This window comes from Xiphophorus couchianus, chromosome 12 (assembly GCF_001444195.1).
Source record: "Xiphophorus couchianus chromosome 12, X_couchianus-1.0, whole genome shotgun sequence".
NCBI lineage: Eukaryota > Metazoa > Chordata > Actinopteri > Cyprinodontiformes > Poeciliidae > Xiphophorus > Xiphophorus couchianus.
In genome coordinates, this window is record NC_040239.1 from 14,029,380 (window position 1) to 14,047,262 (window position 17,883).

The window sequence follows — 17,883 nt, forward strand, 5'->3', positions numbered from 1 at the left end:
GGCTCTCTTTTTTTTTTCTCTCCTTGCCGTGTGGCTTAAATACATCATGGTATATCCCATTTATAGGAGCAAAACTGTGTAGGGAGGCTTAACTGTTAGCATGTGGGATGGTAATGTGATTGTCACGGTTCGAAAATACAGTCAAACAAAGCTTATGCATAAATTCTGCTCATGAAGAACAATGAGAAGCATAAGAAAGAGGGGTGGAGGAAAACTGTCTGCGTAAGCAATGTCTGAATGTAAACAGGAGAGAGATAAGCATGATCCATCACCCACAGAAAACCTCACAGTGCCTTGTAAAGAGGTTCATATCCACATCTCACATTTCTATTTCACTGAGATTTGTTGGGATGAACAAACACGTAGAGCAGAGTGGAAGGAAAATGAGTGAGTGTTTTCAAACTTTTTGACAAAGTAAAATCTGAAATGTGGAGTGCATTTGTATTCACCTCCTCTGATTCAATGCTTTGTGAAACCACCATTCATTACAAATATATTTGCATTTACAGATGAACATGTTCACCCATTCATATTAGTAAAGTAGCTCAAGTTCAGGCAGTTTGGATGAACCCGTGAGCAGCAGATTTCAAGCTTTGTTACATATTTTCAATTTACTTTTGGCTTGTACTTTGATTAGGCCATTCTAACACACCAACATGCTTCGATCTAAACCAGAGTTGTCCAATTTTGGTCTTCAAGGATCAGTTTCCAGCATGTTCAACACACCTTGAACAAACGATGGGTTTATTACCTGGATCCTTTTCTTTTATGACCGTCATCTAGAAATTTGAATCAGTTGAACTAGGGAGGCATCAAGACATACCAAGTTTTCTTCCAGTATTAATCTTCATTTAGCTCCATCTATTTTCCCGTCAACTCTGAATATATCACTTCTCTACTCAAGAAAAGCATCCCCATGTCATGATGCCATGTTTCATCAAAAGGTGATTGATTGATCAGGAGGACGTACAAGGTTAATTTTCCAGCACACATATGGTTTTCATGGGCCAATGTGGTTAAGTTTTGACAATTGAAATAACTGTCAAGTCTCCTGTTTTGCCCAGAAACTATCCCTCTTTCCCTCCATGCTCTCATATTAGTATTTTCCTGTAAATTTCCTGTATATCATCCTCTGCTCCTACGGTAGCACTGGCTTAGGAATTTCCCATATTTTTAAATCTAAAACTTGACAGATATGAATTGATTGCACTTGAATTTCAGGGGGCTGAATATAAATGTGGACCACCCTTTATAGATTTTTATTTTTAGTTGAAGACAATGTATTATTCCCAATTTTAATATATTTTGTGCCGATTTATCACATAAAATCCAGACACATAGGAAAAATATCACTTTAAGAGGTGTCATTGCTTTTGCAAAGCGTTGAATCTGAGTTACTCTGCAAGTTCAAGAAGTTTACTCCAAGTTCCAGGTCAGTTTTGTAGTTCTGCACATTTAACTTCACAGCTACAAAACTGGTCAAAATCTTGAAATGAACAAAAGTATACAAAAAACAGCAGGGTGAAAATGTTCTGAGTTAAAGGCTCCTTTGTAGTTAAAGAGCAGTTACAGGCAGAATCCTCAACAGGACCAGTGAGGAGAAAGTTTGTCTTTTGTCCTACATATGAAAGCAGGGCACCCTGTGGTTACAGTGGAGAAATTATCATCTGACAGACCCAGCAGAGATCTGACATGTCAATCAGAACAAGACGGGGGGAGAATGAGGAAGACAGAGACGCAGGGAAATGACAGGAAGAGGAAACGTGTCAATCCTTAGAAACACACATGTAATTGGTAATGAGCTGCAGAGGGTCTCGAGGGAAACACCTTGTTAACCCTCACACAGCCCAGCAGCTGTCTGAGTGTGTGTTTATGCATGTGAGGAGTGAATGTGCTTGTATATATATGTGTGTGTGTCTGTGAGCAGTCTAGCTGGTCTGCCTGTGCCTGTGCACTGGAGCTTGTTTGCTCTGAGCAAAAGTTAACCTGTGCTGTGTCCGACAGGCCACCATCACCATCACCACACCCTTTCACTTCCCACCTCGGCCCTCCCCGAGGCAGCCGAGGGGCCCCTGGGGCGGAAGGACCCCCCTATGAGTTCAGACAAAGGGGAGGACCCTTACGTGGCGGTGCCCTCTCAGACTCAACCTGAAGCCACTGGTAAGCCTTGGAACATAACAGAAATCAGTCAGTTTGGTCCATTGTCGCCTGTGGCAACAGGCTAATGAGGGGGAAGGGTGGGGATGTAAAGTAGAAGGGGGTAGAGGAGGTTTATGTAATTGAGATTTACGGCTGCCTTGCTGCTTCCAGCTGACGCGGTGTATAGATGGTGGATGGTTTTCTCTCTAGGGGACAAATTGCCTCATGCTGTGCACGAAAAACCCGCTGCAGAAAAGTAGCAAACAAGCGAGATGACACACATTCACCCATGTGCACCTAGACACTCAGCGCTCATTAGGATGCACACTCAAATACACACACACACACACACACACAGTAGTGTGGATTTATTATCTGTGGACTGTAATGTCCCAGAGGAGATGTAATATCCAGACCATTACACTCTGAAAAGGAAGATGGCGATGTATTTATTTCCTCGAGAAGATGCCTCGGTCGCCGGCTGTGCCATCCTTAGCGACACAGTGACATGACATTGAACGCCCTTTTTTCTCCTGTGTTAACAACCTGCCTAATGCTGTGCCGCCTCAAGGGCAGCTCGCCGGATAAATGAGTCACAGAGAAAAGGATAGAGGAGGAAGAGACTAGGGACCAATCGAAGGAGGGAATTTAGAGGTCTCTGGAGGGCCGCCAGTTCATTATGACGGGACAGACCGATGTATAGCACACCCTATTAAAGCAACACGTCACTTGTTTATGGTTCTGCAATTAGAACCAGCTTCAACATTGTTAAAAATATAGGCTATAAAAATTAATTGATAATAAAATAATAGAGTCCCTTGCCAACTTATTCAAACCTACTGAACATTTGACAAGAGTCAATGTATTTTTTATGGATTTTATGTGATTGACCAACATAAGTCAAAGAACATTACAGTTAAATGGAGGAAAATGCAGTTTTTTATTTTATACCTTAAAAAATACATATAGAAACTACACTACGCAATTGTTTTTAGCCTTTTACTTTGATAGCCATGAATAAAAGTGCAACCAACTATCTCAATAAATCATTTAATTAGAAAATAAGAGCCCAGCTGTGCATAATTTAATGTCAGTTTGAGTTCAGCTGTCCTGTGAACAAACAGCAATCAATGTATGATGTTGCAGATCAGCTCAAACAGGGTTTGGTTATAAAACAACATCCCCAGCTTTGAATATTTACTAAATAAATTCAGTAACTTATCAATACATGACAATAAACTGACAGGCGGGGCAGGGAGAGCGTCAATCAAAGAAGCAGCCTAGAGGCCTGTTGTGACTCTGGAGGAGCTAAACACATCCACAGCTCAGGTTGAGGACTCTCTAAAGAGCAACTTTTAGTTATTCATAATTCTCTCACGGCAAAATATTGAAGGAAAGACATGAGAAGTGATGAAGGGGTTAAACCAAGCATGTGGATAAAGGACAAGACCAAACAGAATTTCTCTGGCTTGTATGGAAAATGCCGTATCTGGTAGGAAATTAGCTGTGGTGAAACATGATAGTGGAAGAATCATGCTGTGGAGATTTGGTCAGGGAATTTGGTCAGAGTTTTTTTTTTTTTTTCTGAAAACTATGTCACTTTTTTTTCAACTTCACCAAAATGTACTGATTAGCATTGATACATTATACAAACTCCTTCCAAATCCTGACAAAATCTGAAAAGGTTGAAGGGTTCTGAAAACTTTAAACTTTAATTAATAGGTAATGTTATTTATTAGAGGTGGCTCCTTCAATAGTGAAAATGCTGTAAGTGTAAAAACAGGCATAGCAATAAGAAAGCAGCTGTTGAGCTCAGACTGGAAGCTTTGGTTTCACACAGAGATTTGTGCCGTCTGCAGCCTTCTGGGGAGTGAATACAACCTGAGCGAGAACACAGGAAGCCATCTCATTCACAAGCTTGTAAGAGTCTTTGAAGAATTCAACTGTTGACAAGCGGGACTGATAGGCCAATTGTTCCTGTGCAGAAAAAAATACCCTCATCGAGTTCAAAAGTATTTGACGATGCGAATCAGATGTGAGGGTTCTCCGCATGAGAGCGATAATCTAGGACTAGAGATAAATCACACCATCTCCTAGTTATAAAGCGTTACTTTGGTTCTGTGATAGGAATTTCTGCCTTTCCTGTCTATGGAAACACAGCAGAGGCAGCTGGAAGCAGCAGAGGCACCAGTAGGTAGATCCAAGCACAATGGTGGCAGAGACTTCAGACAGCATGCCTACAGCCAGCATCACAACATGCTGTCGTGCCTCCAGTTGCCTTTACCTGAGCAGATGCAGAATTACTTGGCTCAACAAAAGCCAAAATCCATTTCACACCTAAATTACCTGAAAGGGTTTAGATTCATTTCAATGGGGAATGTTGGAGTTTTACACTCAGGTAATGGCAACGTGGCTTCATATGTCAAAACAATGCTTTCTGCTGTTTTTTCTGTATTATCATTGTTATTATTATTATCTTTTATTTTTATGGGGCACCTTTGCAGCTTATTTCACCGTTTATTGGTTCAATTTCAGCTCTGCAGACTTTTCTTTTTCCTTTTTCTCTAAAAATCAGCTTTGATGAGATTTGACTTTTATTTTTCTTTATGTGAGCAGTTCTTGATGTTTTTGCATGGCTTGGTTTGAGACTACCTCTTTTTGCTATTTATATATTCGCTTTTTTTCCCCACTGTGTTGATTGCTTTGATGGTATTAAGCACAGTTTTGCCTCCATACAGCTTAACGCTCTTTCAGCATGGCAAATTGAGCACCACAGCCAACAGTACTCATTTCCCGCTCCACCCATCCAGCCTCCTCTTCCTTCCTGATGTTTTTAAGCATCGCTGGCTTCAGGTGTCAACTGTACTGTGAAAACTTAAAAGTGGAAAATGGTATATACATATGAGAAATGATTATAGAGTCTGAAACCAGGCAAATAAGTCATTTCATCTACATTGTAATGACTTGGATAAATTTATGCAGCAGAAATGAGGAATCAACATTCAGCAGCACCATCAATCTGGAGTTTATGCTTCAGCTAAAATATATTATTTCATATCCAAAGTCATTTGCAAGCTTGTTTATGATGTAAAAGAAATTAAAATTACCCCTTAAATTTTTCATTTGCAGTTGAGACAGAAATCTTATCTGCTAATGAATATTACAGAGCTGCCAATATGTATTAGTCCAACACCACCGTAGTAATTAGTAATGCTGCAAAGTGATGATTCACAGACAAATGATTATATTCAACACCCAGCAGCACCATTATTTGGCATTCCAGCGGGGCCACTGCAGTACCAGTGTTGTTGCTCGTGTTTCACAGTACATTTGAGCTTTGTCTGTCCAGGCCTCATCTCTCTCTGCTAAGATTCTGTGAAAAAGTAAGTACCCCCTAACAGATTTCTTCTGTTTTTTCTTTTTTATCACGTGTATGTTTCAGATCATCGAACAGATTTTGACAAAGAAAATGCATTTTTCAAATGATGATTTCATCTTTTAGGGAAATAAATCTATCCAAGACAACCTCTGGCTTGGTCAGGAGTTATGTTGATTAATTTTACTAGCTACATCCAGGCCTAATGACTGCCTGAAGTTGAAAACTCTTAAATTGTTGGTTTGAAAGGCTTTTAGCTCTAAAAACTAAATTATAATTTGAAATCTGCATTTTGTATTTAATCAGTTTAACCAAGTCTGATATTGTTTATGATCGGAAACATATAAGTGGAATACAAAAGGGGAAAAAAAGACATCTGCAAGGTGGCAAATACTTCTCATGGGATTGTATATGTTATTCTGTAGCACACATCTTGCCTTTCCTTCCATCACCTCCCCCATAAGCCATCAGCAGCCTTTTCCTCCTTCCACCATCTGCTGCCATTGTGATCAGTCTCCCTTCCACAGGACCTCTGATCTGACTAGGCTGGCATGTTCCAAGGCTATACCTTACCTAGTGCAAATTAATTCCCAAACCAATTTTACAGAGCCTCATTGCCCTGTCCCTGTCTTTCTCCTCCATCTTGGCACCTTCTCGACTGTTTTTCCCGTTGCAGTCTGTCTCTTCGGCAGCTGATGTCATATCAGTTCTCCTATCTGCAGGAATGAATCCATTCCCTGCCTCTCCTTAGCTCCATTTCCTCTCAGATACCTGTCGCCTCTTCTCGAGCCTGGTTCTTCTCTTCCTCCCCCTCTGTTACATCCACCCTTTACCCCACCCCCAATCTCGACCTGTAACCACTGCTGTGTTGCTCCAATTTATGTGTTCATTATTGGTGAGGTGGAAGGAAAGTAGGGGGATGGAAAGAGACTTCAAGGAAAGAGACTTTGGGGATGAACGAATGGAGAGTCACGTGATGAAGATTTATTAAAGAGAATAGAACAATAATGTTGCACTGAAGGTTATGTGGAGGATAAGGGGAAGAGATACAAGGAGACGAAATAAAGGAGATGAGAATCTGAGGTGATATAAAATCTGCTGAGATATTACAGCTGCAGAGTGGACAATCGCTTTTCTCTGTTTCTCCTTTTGTTTCTGTAGTGACAGAGAATTTGAGTCAGCCTAGACTATCTTTACTTAAATATTAAGTAATGACATAAAAGAAACAATGTACTCCTCAAAACCATCTTTTTTGAAGTAGAGATGCATGATATTGGATTTTTGGTCGATATCTGATATGCCGATATACTAAAGTGTTACTAATATTGATATTTTTTGGCTGATAAGTGATACCAATATTTCTATTTTTTCTATACCTACTTATGAAACTATATGGCTTTCTCTATTGTGGAATAAAAATACTGCATTATCTTTGTCAATTTATCCTGCTACCAAATGCAAATGCTAAAAGGGAGGCTGAAAATTATGTAACACTTTCCAGTTATGTTTATTGTCAAATCTATTTATGACATATGTTCTCAAACAGTGCAAATTTGTAAATCTTCACAAAACTAAACTCAACCTGTTCACAAGCAACAAGTGAAAAGCACATCAGTCGTGCTTTAATACTCAACAGTTTCTTATGACGCTGTGCTACAGGCATTATTGTCGCTGGTTTGTCATATAAAAACAACATCTTTTATACTTATTTTGACGGAATGGTCGATGTCCGGTATTAAATATTACACTTAATATCGACCGATACCATGCCGATAATATTGTGCATCCCTCCTTTGAAGGAAAGGCCATACAAACTGGATTACTGTTATCAGTTCAAAGTTAATTCATTGTGGTGGTTATAAATTAGTTAATCTCTAAGTTATGATAATTAGAGAAAGAAAGATTTTTAGTGATATTTGCCTTATGTAATGTTACACTCAAAATTATTCATACCCCTGAAAATTTTAAATGATTTCCATTCTACTAAGCTATTTATTTCTGATAGCATGTGAGACAAGCATATCTGAAAATATAGGCTTATGTAGAAAATACAAGATCTTGGACAGTATATGTTTCCATTTATATTCTGCAAATATAATCAGAAAAGACTCTTGCTTTTATTTACTAAAAACCACAATGTTTTTGATCAGATGTGCTTATCAAGTGCTAATGTAATTTATGATTTCCCTCCATACTCGTATTTCACAGTAATACGACCTGTCAACTGACAGCTGCTCTGCAAGGGCTATTTTCAGCTGCAGGTATCTCTCTGACACCTGTGTGCCAACGTGAGGCTGCAATGATAGAACAGGACTGTGACCTCGTGTAGACGGCGAAGGACCACTTTTTTCTTTTTCTTTCTTGTCAATGTGTCTCCGATTTCTCTTCATCTCACTCTGTGGGAAACAGAATTTGAAAGAATACTTCCCCACTGTCATTTAGGATGCAATGTGAATATATAATGTTAAAATGTTTAAGTTGGTAAAGGAACACTACAGCAAAGAAATCAAAATCTAATTTTATTTTCCAACTGATGTAGAAGTCTATGTTTTAATTTCTACACCTGTTCAACTGCTTGTTAGCACAAATTGTGAATCAGCCAATCACATGGCTGCAAGTCAATTCATTTGGATTTAGCTGTGGTGCTCAAGTTCAACCCTAGCACCAAACAGGCTAGTTTAGAGCAATGTCTACCATTTTCCAAGGTACAGAAAATGGTAGCAAAAACAGAAAATACCTTGCTAGATAGTGTCAGTTTTTTGTCTTTTCAGCAATATTGTGCCTAGTGGGTTATGTCCCACTAGCTGAATGATTGGATTTACTCTAATCCTGTATAAAAAGCCATGGTGGGACTTAAGTTAAAGATTGGTGTAATGTCCCTTTAAGAAAGAAAAAAATAAAATTCAGTGTTTCAAAGAAACAAGAATGAGTTAAAAGATCCAACTGTAAAACTAAAATCCCTTCTACTTTAAAACAGTCACCTTTGTGTTACTTGAGCTTTATTTTGTGTCTCCTTTCAGCTAAAGCGTGTTCAGGCTTTTGTGCAGCCGAGAAATTATTTGCAGCTCATTTTGAGTCATAAAGACAATGGGCCGTATGTTTTTTTCCCGCAGCATTTACGCACTTCCTTGACTGACATCAACCCACAAGCCATAATTTCCTCGGCTGATTAGCTCATTGTTCTCTAAGGCCGCCTCTGTTTTCTACACACATTTACAGCTTTCATGTTTTTGTTGCACCAGAAGAGCTTTTGCCTTTGCTGGACCCCACAAAGAAAGCAAAAAAAAAAGAAAAATCAGTCAAACCAAGACTGGTCATTCTTTTGACTTCACAAATTTCTCATCCACATTAAGATGTCAGTTTTTGTTTTACGTAACACTCATATTAATTATATTCATCAGAGCGTACCACTCAATAAAATACAAGCTCATTGTTTGTTCTCTGGTGGTTTTCTTCCTGTTTATTAAAATATTACTCTGTAATTATGGCATAATAAAATACACCTAAGCAGGTCAACATCAGGAATCAATGTTAATTACTTTCTCACCTATTTTTTTTATTGTTTTAAGAATTCAGTAGTTTGAGTAAAACAATTTCTGCCAACTCCATATTCAATATGCCAATATGTGATATTCCTGCACTGTGGCAATAATTAGCTCTATAATTTTATTTACTTATGCCATCCTAAGCCATATATTGTAACAACTCAGTCCTTAATCTTTAGTATTGTCAGTTTAAGAAATCAAACAGCAGCTTATGATTGTTCCCATGGATATTTGAATTACCCCGATGTACTGTGAATATTACATATCACAGTCTGCATGCAGGAAATTGGCTACAAGGTTAGTACATCACTTTTAATACCTGAGGTGCAGAATGATATAATTAGAGATTTAATTATATCTTGACGAGCTAATCAGTATGCTGTGCTGCAACTCTGAATTGTCTGATGAAGGCTTTAATATTGAATAATACCATTAATGCAAGTGCCTCTTGAACACAAACATACACAAGACTTAATGGGATAATATCCGAGCAGTGAGGAGGATCACAGAGATTTTCATAAATGCTGTCACCGTATAAGGACCAGTGTCTTTTTTGGAAGACATGCAAAGCAAAACTTGTCCTAAACAGAAAATTCTCCTGCAGAACTCCCCTCAGTAAAGGCAGCATGAACCACTTAAAAGGCATATATAATCAATTTCAAAATCTGGCAGGGAGCTTATAGCTCACATTAGTTCGAATTACCATTTTTAAAGTGGAGAAAATAGAACACCATATTGAAGCATCAATGATTAACACAATGCCACCCAAAACAAAAGTAGGAAAGTTTCAAATCAATTGTGAGCTTATAAAGTTGAAATGTAAGTGGTGATTTATCCAGTGAGAAGGAAATTAAGATAAATGCTGCATGAATGCAAAAGCTTGGAGGCTGAAAAAAAGGATTATTCACCCCAATGCTGAAATTTGTGCTCCAGTTCTGACCAGCATTGTCAACAACATGCACAAACCTGCATCTATTCTTGAAAACAGAGTACTATATTACCAATGGTTGTTTAAAACATTTGAGCAGCTAAAAGTCTCACTTATACATATGATGTGTGGTTGATATAGTTGCACACATTTGGTCACTTAAAGCTATTGTCATACATGTGGTAGCTGGAAGAGCTGTAAAGTTATTGACATAAAATCCATCAACCATCTGGCTCACATCAAAAGTCCCAGCTGAAGCTAAGTATTACATGTAAGTAGTAGCAGTGATGTGCGGTGAGATTCATGGCTGGTGAGGCACCAACTTAATCAAAATCATAAAACCACCTGCATGTTATTGTTTATATATGGAAATTTCGCGCATGCAGACAAAATTGAAGGGCAAAAAAACTACACTTTCACATGCCATCCATAGCCGCGCTGCCAAGGTAGAATAATTCCGTTAACTCAACCAAACTTGGAAATATAGATATTATTAATTTAGAGTTATGCTGCACAGCAAAGGAGAAACCCGTTGAAGTACAACTCAAACCACCTTTTTCTCTCTCTCTGTATCAGCCAAGCTACACGTACGGTAGACTCGTTGCGTGTAGCTTCCCTTATTTACTGTATAGCTAGCTTGCTGTCTCTTACTCTGCAGTTGTGGAGTCACAATGTCTGGGATCATGAGCGCCCCCTGCCATGAGGCAGGAGAACTGCCTGCCTCACCTCGAATCTGTTCTCTGCCGTTTCTGATCGCTCCTCAGCACACGAAACACGTTACACACACAGTTGATGACAACAAACACTGTTCAACACAGAAATCAGTTCATAGATAAAATGTTTATTAACCATTTTACTGGCGATCTACAGACAGGAAGAACATGCTGTCATAGAATGGCAGTTAGCCAGAGGTTGCGCAATCCCAAGTGAGGCTCAGCTCACTGCTGCCTCACCAGCTTCGCTTCCAAGCATTTGAGTAGGATAATGCAAAAATTCAGCAATTTTGAAGAAAAAATAATCAAAATTGGATAAGCTAAATAAAAATTAAATACTTTATAGTACAAAACACAGGGTGAAAATAGCAATATAATGTATCTTATCATTATATTATTCTTCCATGACGACAAGTGAGGCAGAACCTTACCTGGCTCCCCTGACCGCACATCACTGAGTAGTAGCAGTTACTGATGTACTAAAGCCATTCATAGATGTCAGCAGACATTTGTCCTTTCAGAGGGCAAATAAAAAGTAAAAACCTATCTAAAAGACATTTTCTTACCTGAGACACTTTATGCTCAAAAACAACACTTAAAGTTTGCTACTTTGTTGCAATCTCATCCCTGAGCTCTGGGTTGATCCGTCTCTTATAGCCAAGATTAAAAATGTTTTGTCACCTTGTGGGAAGATTTTAAATCTGCCCTCCCTCTTCACGTATTTGTTTTTAAAAATACAACCAACTTTTGTTGCACAAAATATCTTTGTGGAAAGAAAAAGTACTCACTCCTTCCTTTCAATTTTATGAAAATGTCCTCTGCCTCTGCATTCTCATCCATAAAGGAAGAGTGACATGGCTCCAAAGGTCTTTTTTATGTCAGATACCTTTGTTTTACTAATCTGCTGCAAACAGCAACAAAAACACTGATTATAATTTAAGATGTCTGCTCCCATAATTAGGGTCTGCTGCACTGTTTTTCAGCACATGACACATGAGTGAGCCCAGTTGAGTTTGATAGAGGTTCTATCATTCCTCATACCGCGTCTCTGTGCTGCACACAGTAGTCAAAAGGTTAGGGCCCGCTACAAAACCCCTCTGTGATGTTTAACCGCCTTTGAAGTTTCCCCAACACCAACACAAAGACAGGCTCTGTGGGCTTACGGCAGACAGTGCCTGTGAGGAGATCAAAAGAGTGTACGCGTTCCTCTGTGTGTGTTGGACAGACAGAGATAGAGAGGATTCGCATGTTCCAGTCACAGCAGATTACAATTTTTCTGATTTACAACAGCTGCGGACCCAGTCTGTTTTGACATGAAGACGTATCGGAGCATCAGAGCTGTGTGTTTAATATCTGAATCTCGAGACCCGAGGCAGAGTGAAATTAAAACTAAATCACACACAGAGAAGCGTCGAGCCGCCGCATGCTTTGCAATTCATTTGGGGGAAGTAGCGAGTTTTAAAACCAGAAGATTGTGGGTCAGGATGAGGCTAGAGGGTTTCTGTGGGTTTTAGCAGAACTTTGAAACTCGAAGGTCAAGTTGTATCAGTTTTGAAAAGTTTTCCGAGCATCACTGAGTGCAAATGGGAAAAGAGAGACGTGTTGCCACCTAGATTCAAAAGCCCGAAGTCATGCAATTTGAGTGAGACAGCTGAGGCGTCTTCTGCAGCAACTTTTCTGGCTTTGATGTGAGAGAAACAACTCCCAAGAAGGATAGAAGCCTTTAAAGTCTCACCTTTTTTTTCTTATTTTTGTTTTACCCAAGGCCTTGAAATTGTGTTTTTGTGTTACTGTAAGCTTGCAGAAGAGGTACGGGATTATTAGAGGAGCAGAAAGAAGTAAAAACAAGAGCAAAGTACAGATTTTCTAAACAGAGTCCCACGTATTGGGCAGGATCAATAAGACTTTGCTTGTTAGATGAAAAACTAATGAGAAATATTTAAGTCTAAAGTTTAAAAGGATGCATTACTTCTTGTCCAATCTGTCTCTGCTTTTTCTATACATTCGTACTCCTTGCAGGGTGATGAGGCCATTTCTCCAGTGGTCAGTGTGCAAGGGGTGGGGCATACCTTTAACAGGTCACCAGTCCCTCTAAGAGGAAACACAGACCCTGCAAAATTATTTATACCACTTAAATTTTTCAATATTTTGTCAGTTTCCAACCACCAAAATAAATGTACTGTATTGCAAATTTCTTAACAAATAAAATCTTAAAAGTTTGACATGCATTAGTGTTCACCATCACTCAGTCAATATGTTTTTTGTTTTTTTTCATGTTGCAATTATGACTTCATGTCCTTTGGAGTTTGTCTTTACCAGCTTTACACATTTTAAAAAAAGGCTGGCATCTTTGCCCATTACTTTTTGCAAAAATGACTCATCCTCAGTCAGATTAGACAAAAGGCGCTTTCGAACTTTAACTTTCATGTCATGTTCTGGAGTTATTGTCCTACTGGAAGGTGACCAGTTTTCTTCCAGGATTAAATTATTTCTTGCGCTGACTATCCTCCCATCATCTGACCAGTTGTTTCTGCTGGGGAGGAAAAGCATCCCCACAGCATGATGCTTCCACCACCTTGTTTCATGGTGTGTTCACAATATCAACTAACTACCAAATGGAGTACATACCATTTGGCATGTAGTCCAAAAAGTTGAATTCCAGTTTCATCTCCTTCGAAATATTGGGTAGATACTGAAAACACTTTTCTGCCAGCAGTTTAATTCAGTGGCCCGAGAGAAATGCAACTCTGCATTTTTATTTGCAGAAAACAAATTTGCAAACAGAAATCTATTTTCTTCAAGCTTTGAGCTACGTTGTGTTTGCCAATCACATAAAAGTAATTGAAATTTGTGGTTGCGACCAATTAAAATACTATATGAGACTCATTCACATTTACGCCCAACAGCATTTCAGTGTCTCCATTAAACTCAACTAGCATGTTTTTGAGCTGTTGAAAGAACATTTAAAGTAAAATCCAAGATCCCATCTCAATTAACTTTAATAATAATATTCTGAGAAGGACAGAGATGAATGACCTATTTGCTTTTAACAAGGATTAAAGGACCTAATGGATTGGGCCAAGCTGTATGTTTACGCTCCCACTTTCATTTTCCAGTTGGCTTCTGGAGATTTCCGAGGTTTCTTGCCTCAAGTGAGCCTTGAATTTTTCCTGCATCGCTTCTTTGTTAGCAGAAATATTCACCCCAAATGCTTTCATAAGGCGCCCATCACCACTGTGACCACTATCCTTTCCTTTCTGCCAAAAGATGATAACTCACGAAGACCACATGGTTGTAATTACAACCTTCCCTCTTTCAATGCAGAAACTTAGCACTGCAAGAGAAAACAGTCTCACAGCTCAAGGAAGTCAAACGTTGTTGAAAACCATAATAAAAAGATATGAGAGCAGAAACTCAACAAAATGAGATATGGCAGTGAAGAGAGGTATCTTCTTCTGACTCAGATGTTAATGCATGAGAAGGGAAGCAGATGTTTCACCCCACAGACAGGCCATTTGGTCACACGGGTTCTCAGCGTAACACTTGTCAAACCCCAACGCCTCACAGCAGATAAGGCTCATCACTCCTCACACCATCCATAGAGCAGGAACATCCCTTCTGTCAAAAAAAGAAGTTTTAACCTCTTTAGTTTGACTCCAAATGAAAGATGGAAAATCTGCATGTCGTCGGCTTTCTCCTGATAAATCAGAAGTTTTAGTTTTACGATAATCAGATAAAACTTTTTTCTTACTTATCCAGGTTGAACTTTAAAGTTCAAACACAGACTGAAGTATTTCCCAGTGATGGATTTCAGCCTTGAAAACAGCTTTTAAAGTCACGTTGGGGGACTAATGAAGTATGTCTGCAGTAAGTGAGGATTATGGATGTTGGTTTAGCAGAGTCTGGATTTCAGTTTCATGAGAACAGATTATCAGGCTGTGTCTGTGTGTCTGTGTTGCGTCTCGCTGAGGAGACACAGAAGATATTCTGACACAGCCAAGCAAAAAACAACAAACAGAATTACCCAACCACGTTCGGGTTTCAAAGCATTACTGCATCCAGTTTGGCTTGAAATACTTTTCTTCAAGCTAAATTGATATTGAAACTCATAGTACAGATATTAAAAGTACTATAGGCAGATAAAAAAGCTCATGAAAGCAGATGAAACCTTTAATCAACTCAACGATCCAGCCTAATTAATTCAGATATATTCTATTTAACTCAACATTAAATGCCATTTTACAACGTGAATTCCTACAACTTGAGCAATGAAGACTTAAAAAAAAAAACTCAAGAACATGAAGAATCAACAGACAAAAATGCACACATAAGCAGAGATTACACTGTATTGCATTTGTACATTCATAGGAGAAAATATTTGAAGAACGTTTTCCAGTTTAAACGAAGCAAAATATGCTCACTCAAAGCAAATTTACTGAAATTAGGTGTTTATCGGATGTCAACATTTGAGATGTATTTACTAATTAGCTTCTTCAGGAGCTCCTGCCTTCGACTTCAACAGAAAAACTAGCAGAGACACTGAAAATGTCTAATGTGCATCACAGATGCAACTTAAATATGTGTGGATTGGGTGTTTATTTACCTTTCCACTCACTTTTTTAAACTTTTATTCAAAAATATTTTAATATACAGTCAAAGTCAAAATTATAAAAGTACATCCCAGGAGTAGATTTAGAGGTAGAGGTAATGTTTACAAAAAGGAATGAGACAGTCCATTGTCTCCCCTCAACAACATAACAAAAACTACTTATGTTTTTAATTTAAAAATTCATCATCTTATTCAAAAGTCACTGAAATTACATCAATAAAACTATTATTATTGCTAACCAGCTTTTTGCATATTTCTGCTAGTATTCTACCAATTTACCTTGGGTAATGAACTTCAGGTCTATGAAGTTGGATAGCCTCCTTGACATCACCTTAATCTTTAGCTCTGTCCGCAAATTTTCTATTAGATTCAAGGCAGGACTTTGACTGGGCCATAAAATGTTATATTCAAATAGGTTAGGAACCACAACCACCTGCAAAAAGCTAAAATACACAAATACCTGACTGCCTATCTTAATAGATCAAATACCAAATATACCTTAATATGCATTAAAACAATTTTTTAGAGAGGATGTTACATATTTGTTGATCTTAGTTGTTCACGGGCAGTTGCGGTTCCAAACCCAGGTCTTTATGTCCACAGTCTTTATGAAAACAAAGATTATAAAGGGAAAATGTATAAAAAAAAATTTCTTTATCTCAAAATATCTGGAAGATGGATGATTGATCAGTTACAGAAAAGAAACTCCAGTCTAATCATAAACATAGACATCTGGGGTTAAATGTCGAAGTCCAATGCAAAAGATTTATGACATGTCCACACTTGAGTGGCAGAAGGAACAGATCGGTTACTGCGGACAGAGGACAGAGCAGGTGGACTTCATCACAGAAAAAGCAGCCGCGGCACATTCAATAGCCTTGATGCAGGTGTGTACTTCCCTTCTAGTCCAATAGTACGGCATATATCACTGTCTGTGGAGTGAAAACAGATTTCTCAAACTCCTCTGAGCATCATATATATCTCTCAAGCAGATCACTGCATCCTGGAAAGCTGCAGGAAATACCAAAGCTTTAACTAAGCCTGTATCGGTGTCTCCAGGTCCTGCTCCCTGGGACTCGCACTCCTAAATGTTTTTTTTTTTCTGACTAAACTTTCTCCAACAATATTGATTTTATTGAACAAATTACCTTAAGAGCTGGATAATACTTGCCAACTTCAATCAAGGACTGATTGATGCATCACCGCAGTATGTATTAGATAATGCTACTAAAAAATTACTAAAATTACTAAAAAATGCATGTAATAGTTCAAATATTCCAACCTCAGCAGACACACAAAGCTCATTTTTAAAGGCACAAATTCCCCTAAGAATTAATTGACACTGTCTTTAAAAACTGTTCTATTTTCAGCACTGGAAAAAAAATTTACACCAAAATTTTTTTTGTTGGTGCCTGTTTTAAAAAAGGTAAAAAAAAAAAAAAGTGGTCTAGCTTAAAAATAGTAAAATCTTAGAGTTGTTTTGTGCTGCTCAACCAGACCCGTCTCCACGGCTTTCTGTTGGCACTGAAGAACGATCCGGCTGCACTCCCCTAACACGCTGCTACTGGGGAAACCAAAAACGTCTGTTTGTTTTGTCTTTTCTTCGTGAAGCTCTCCTCTACATCAACAAGAAACACAGTTTATGGTGCAGTAGTGGCACAAAACTGTTTAGGATTCGGGTTTCCTTGGAGAACAGTTGTTGAGTGGATACATTTGCATAAAGCCGCTGAACATTTTATGGTATCCTTGGTATGGATGGATGGATAGATAGATAGAATACCTTAAAATAAATCTTTTTAGAAAAAAATTCCACTGAAAAATGCTGAAAGGCTCAACCTTTTAATTTGAGTACAGTATAGTAATTCATAAAAACTGATGTTAAGAAATAATTTTACTCAAAGAAGTCACTACGGCTTAAAATTGAGGGCTTTTTTATGCACACATTTTTCAGTTGAGCAGTGTGTCTTTTAGTTTGAATAGGTTGTACAAATATGACATGACTCAGGGGTAAAATGTCTCCCAACCACTCCTAAAAATGTGAAAAACAGGAAAACAAGCATTTAAAGAAAAGACAAACATGTGTGTTGATCTTCAGAATTAAGAAAATAGCTACAAGAAAATAGCTTCTCTCCTAACCATGTCCATAGTTAGAATCAGAGGAAAAACTTTAATCGTTTAAATGATGGACAGAAGACAATCAAAGAACATAAGAAGGCAGTAGTGCTTAAATGGTTTCCACTGTTTGTACTAATAGTAATAAACATGTTATACCTTAATATGCATTAACATGCAGAGTGGGCACCATCTTGGCTCTACCACAGAAGCTAATATCTGTTCTTGGGTTTTCAGCCAATTAGTGGTAAGGAAAATAAATAGTGTTTCTGGACTGGCTGCTTTGTAAAGGCCCGTCAATACTGCACGAAGTAGCATTGCATCTAGATACCTCAACTTTCCAAACTGCATTTTGTTTCAAATATTTTAGATATGGTCTATGAAAAGATACAAATAGGCAATTTTTCCACAAATATTTTAGAGTTACAAATAGGTGCGAATAGGTAACCTGCAGAGTAATT

The 17,883-nt window shown here is 38.3% G+C and overlaps 1 protein-coding gene and 1 long non-coding RNA gene across 3 annotated transcripts in view; one reads left to right on the plus strand and one right to left on the minus strand.

The window, feature by feature from the left end:
* Positions 1 to 17,883, plus strand: part of sema6a (sema domain, transmembrane domain (TM), and cytoplasmic domain, (semaphorin) 6A) — a 144,582-nt gene that overhangs the window by 120,426 nt on the left and 6,273 nt on the right. The window contains exon 18 of one of the 2 annotated variants that reach the window (XM_028033525.1): positions 2,005 to 2,160. The exons of the other annotated variant lie outside the window; for it this stretch is intronic. Coding sequence (XP_027889326.1) covers positions 2,005 to 2,160 — 156 coding nt within the window. The remainder of the gene's footprint in view (positions 1 to 2,004; positions 2,161 to 17,883) is intronic. 2 annotated transcript variants of the gene reach the window in all.
* The window catches only part of LOC114154433 (uncharacterized), a 101,623-nt gene that overhangs the window by 54,425 nt on the left and 29,315 nt on the right, over positions 1 to 17,883 (minus strand). The window lies entirely within an intron of this gene.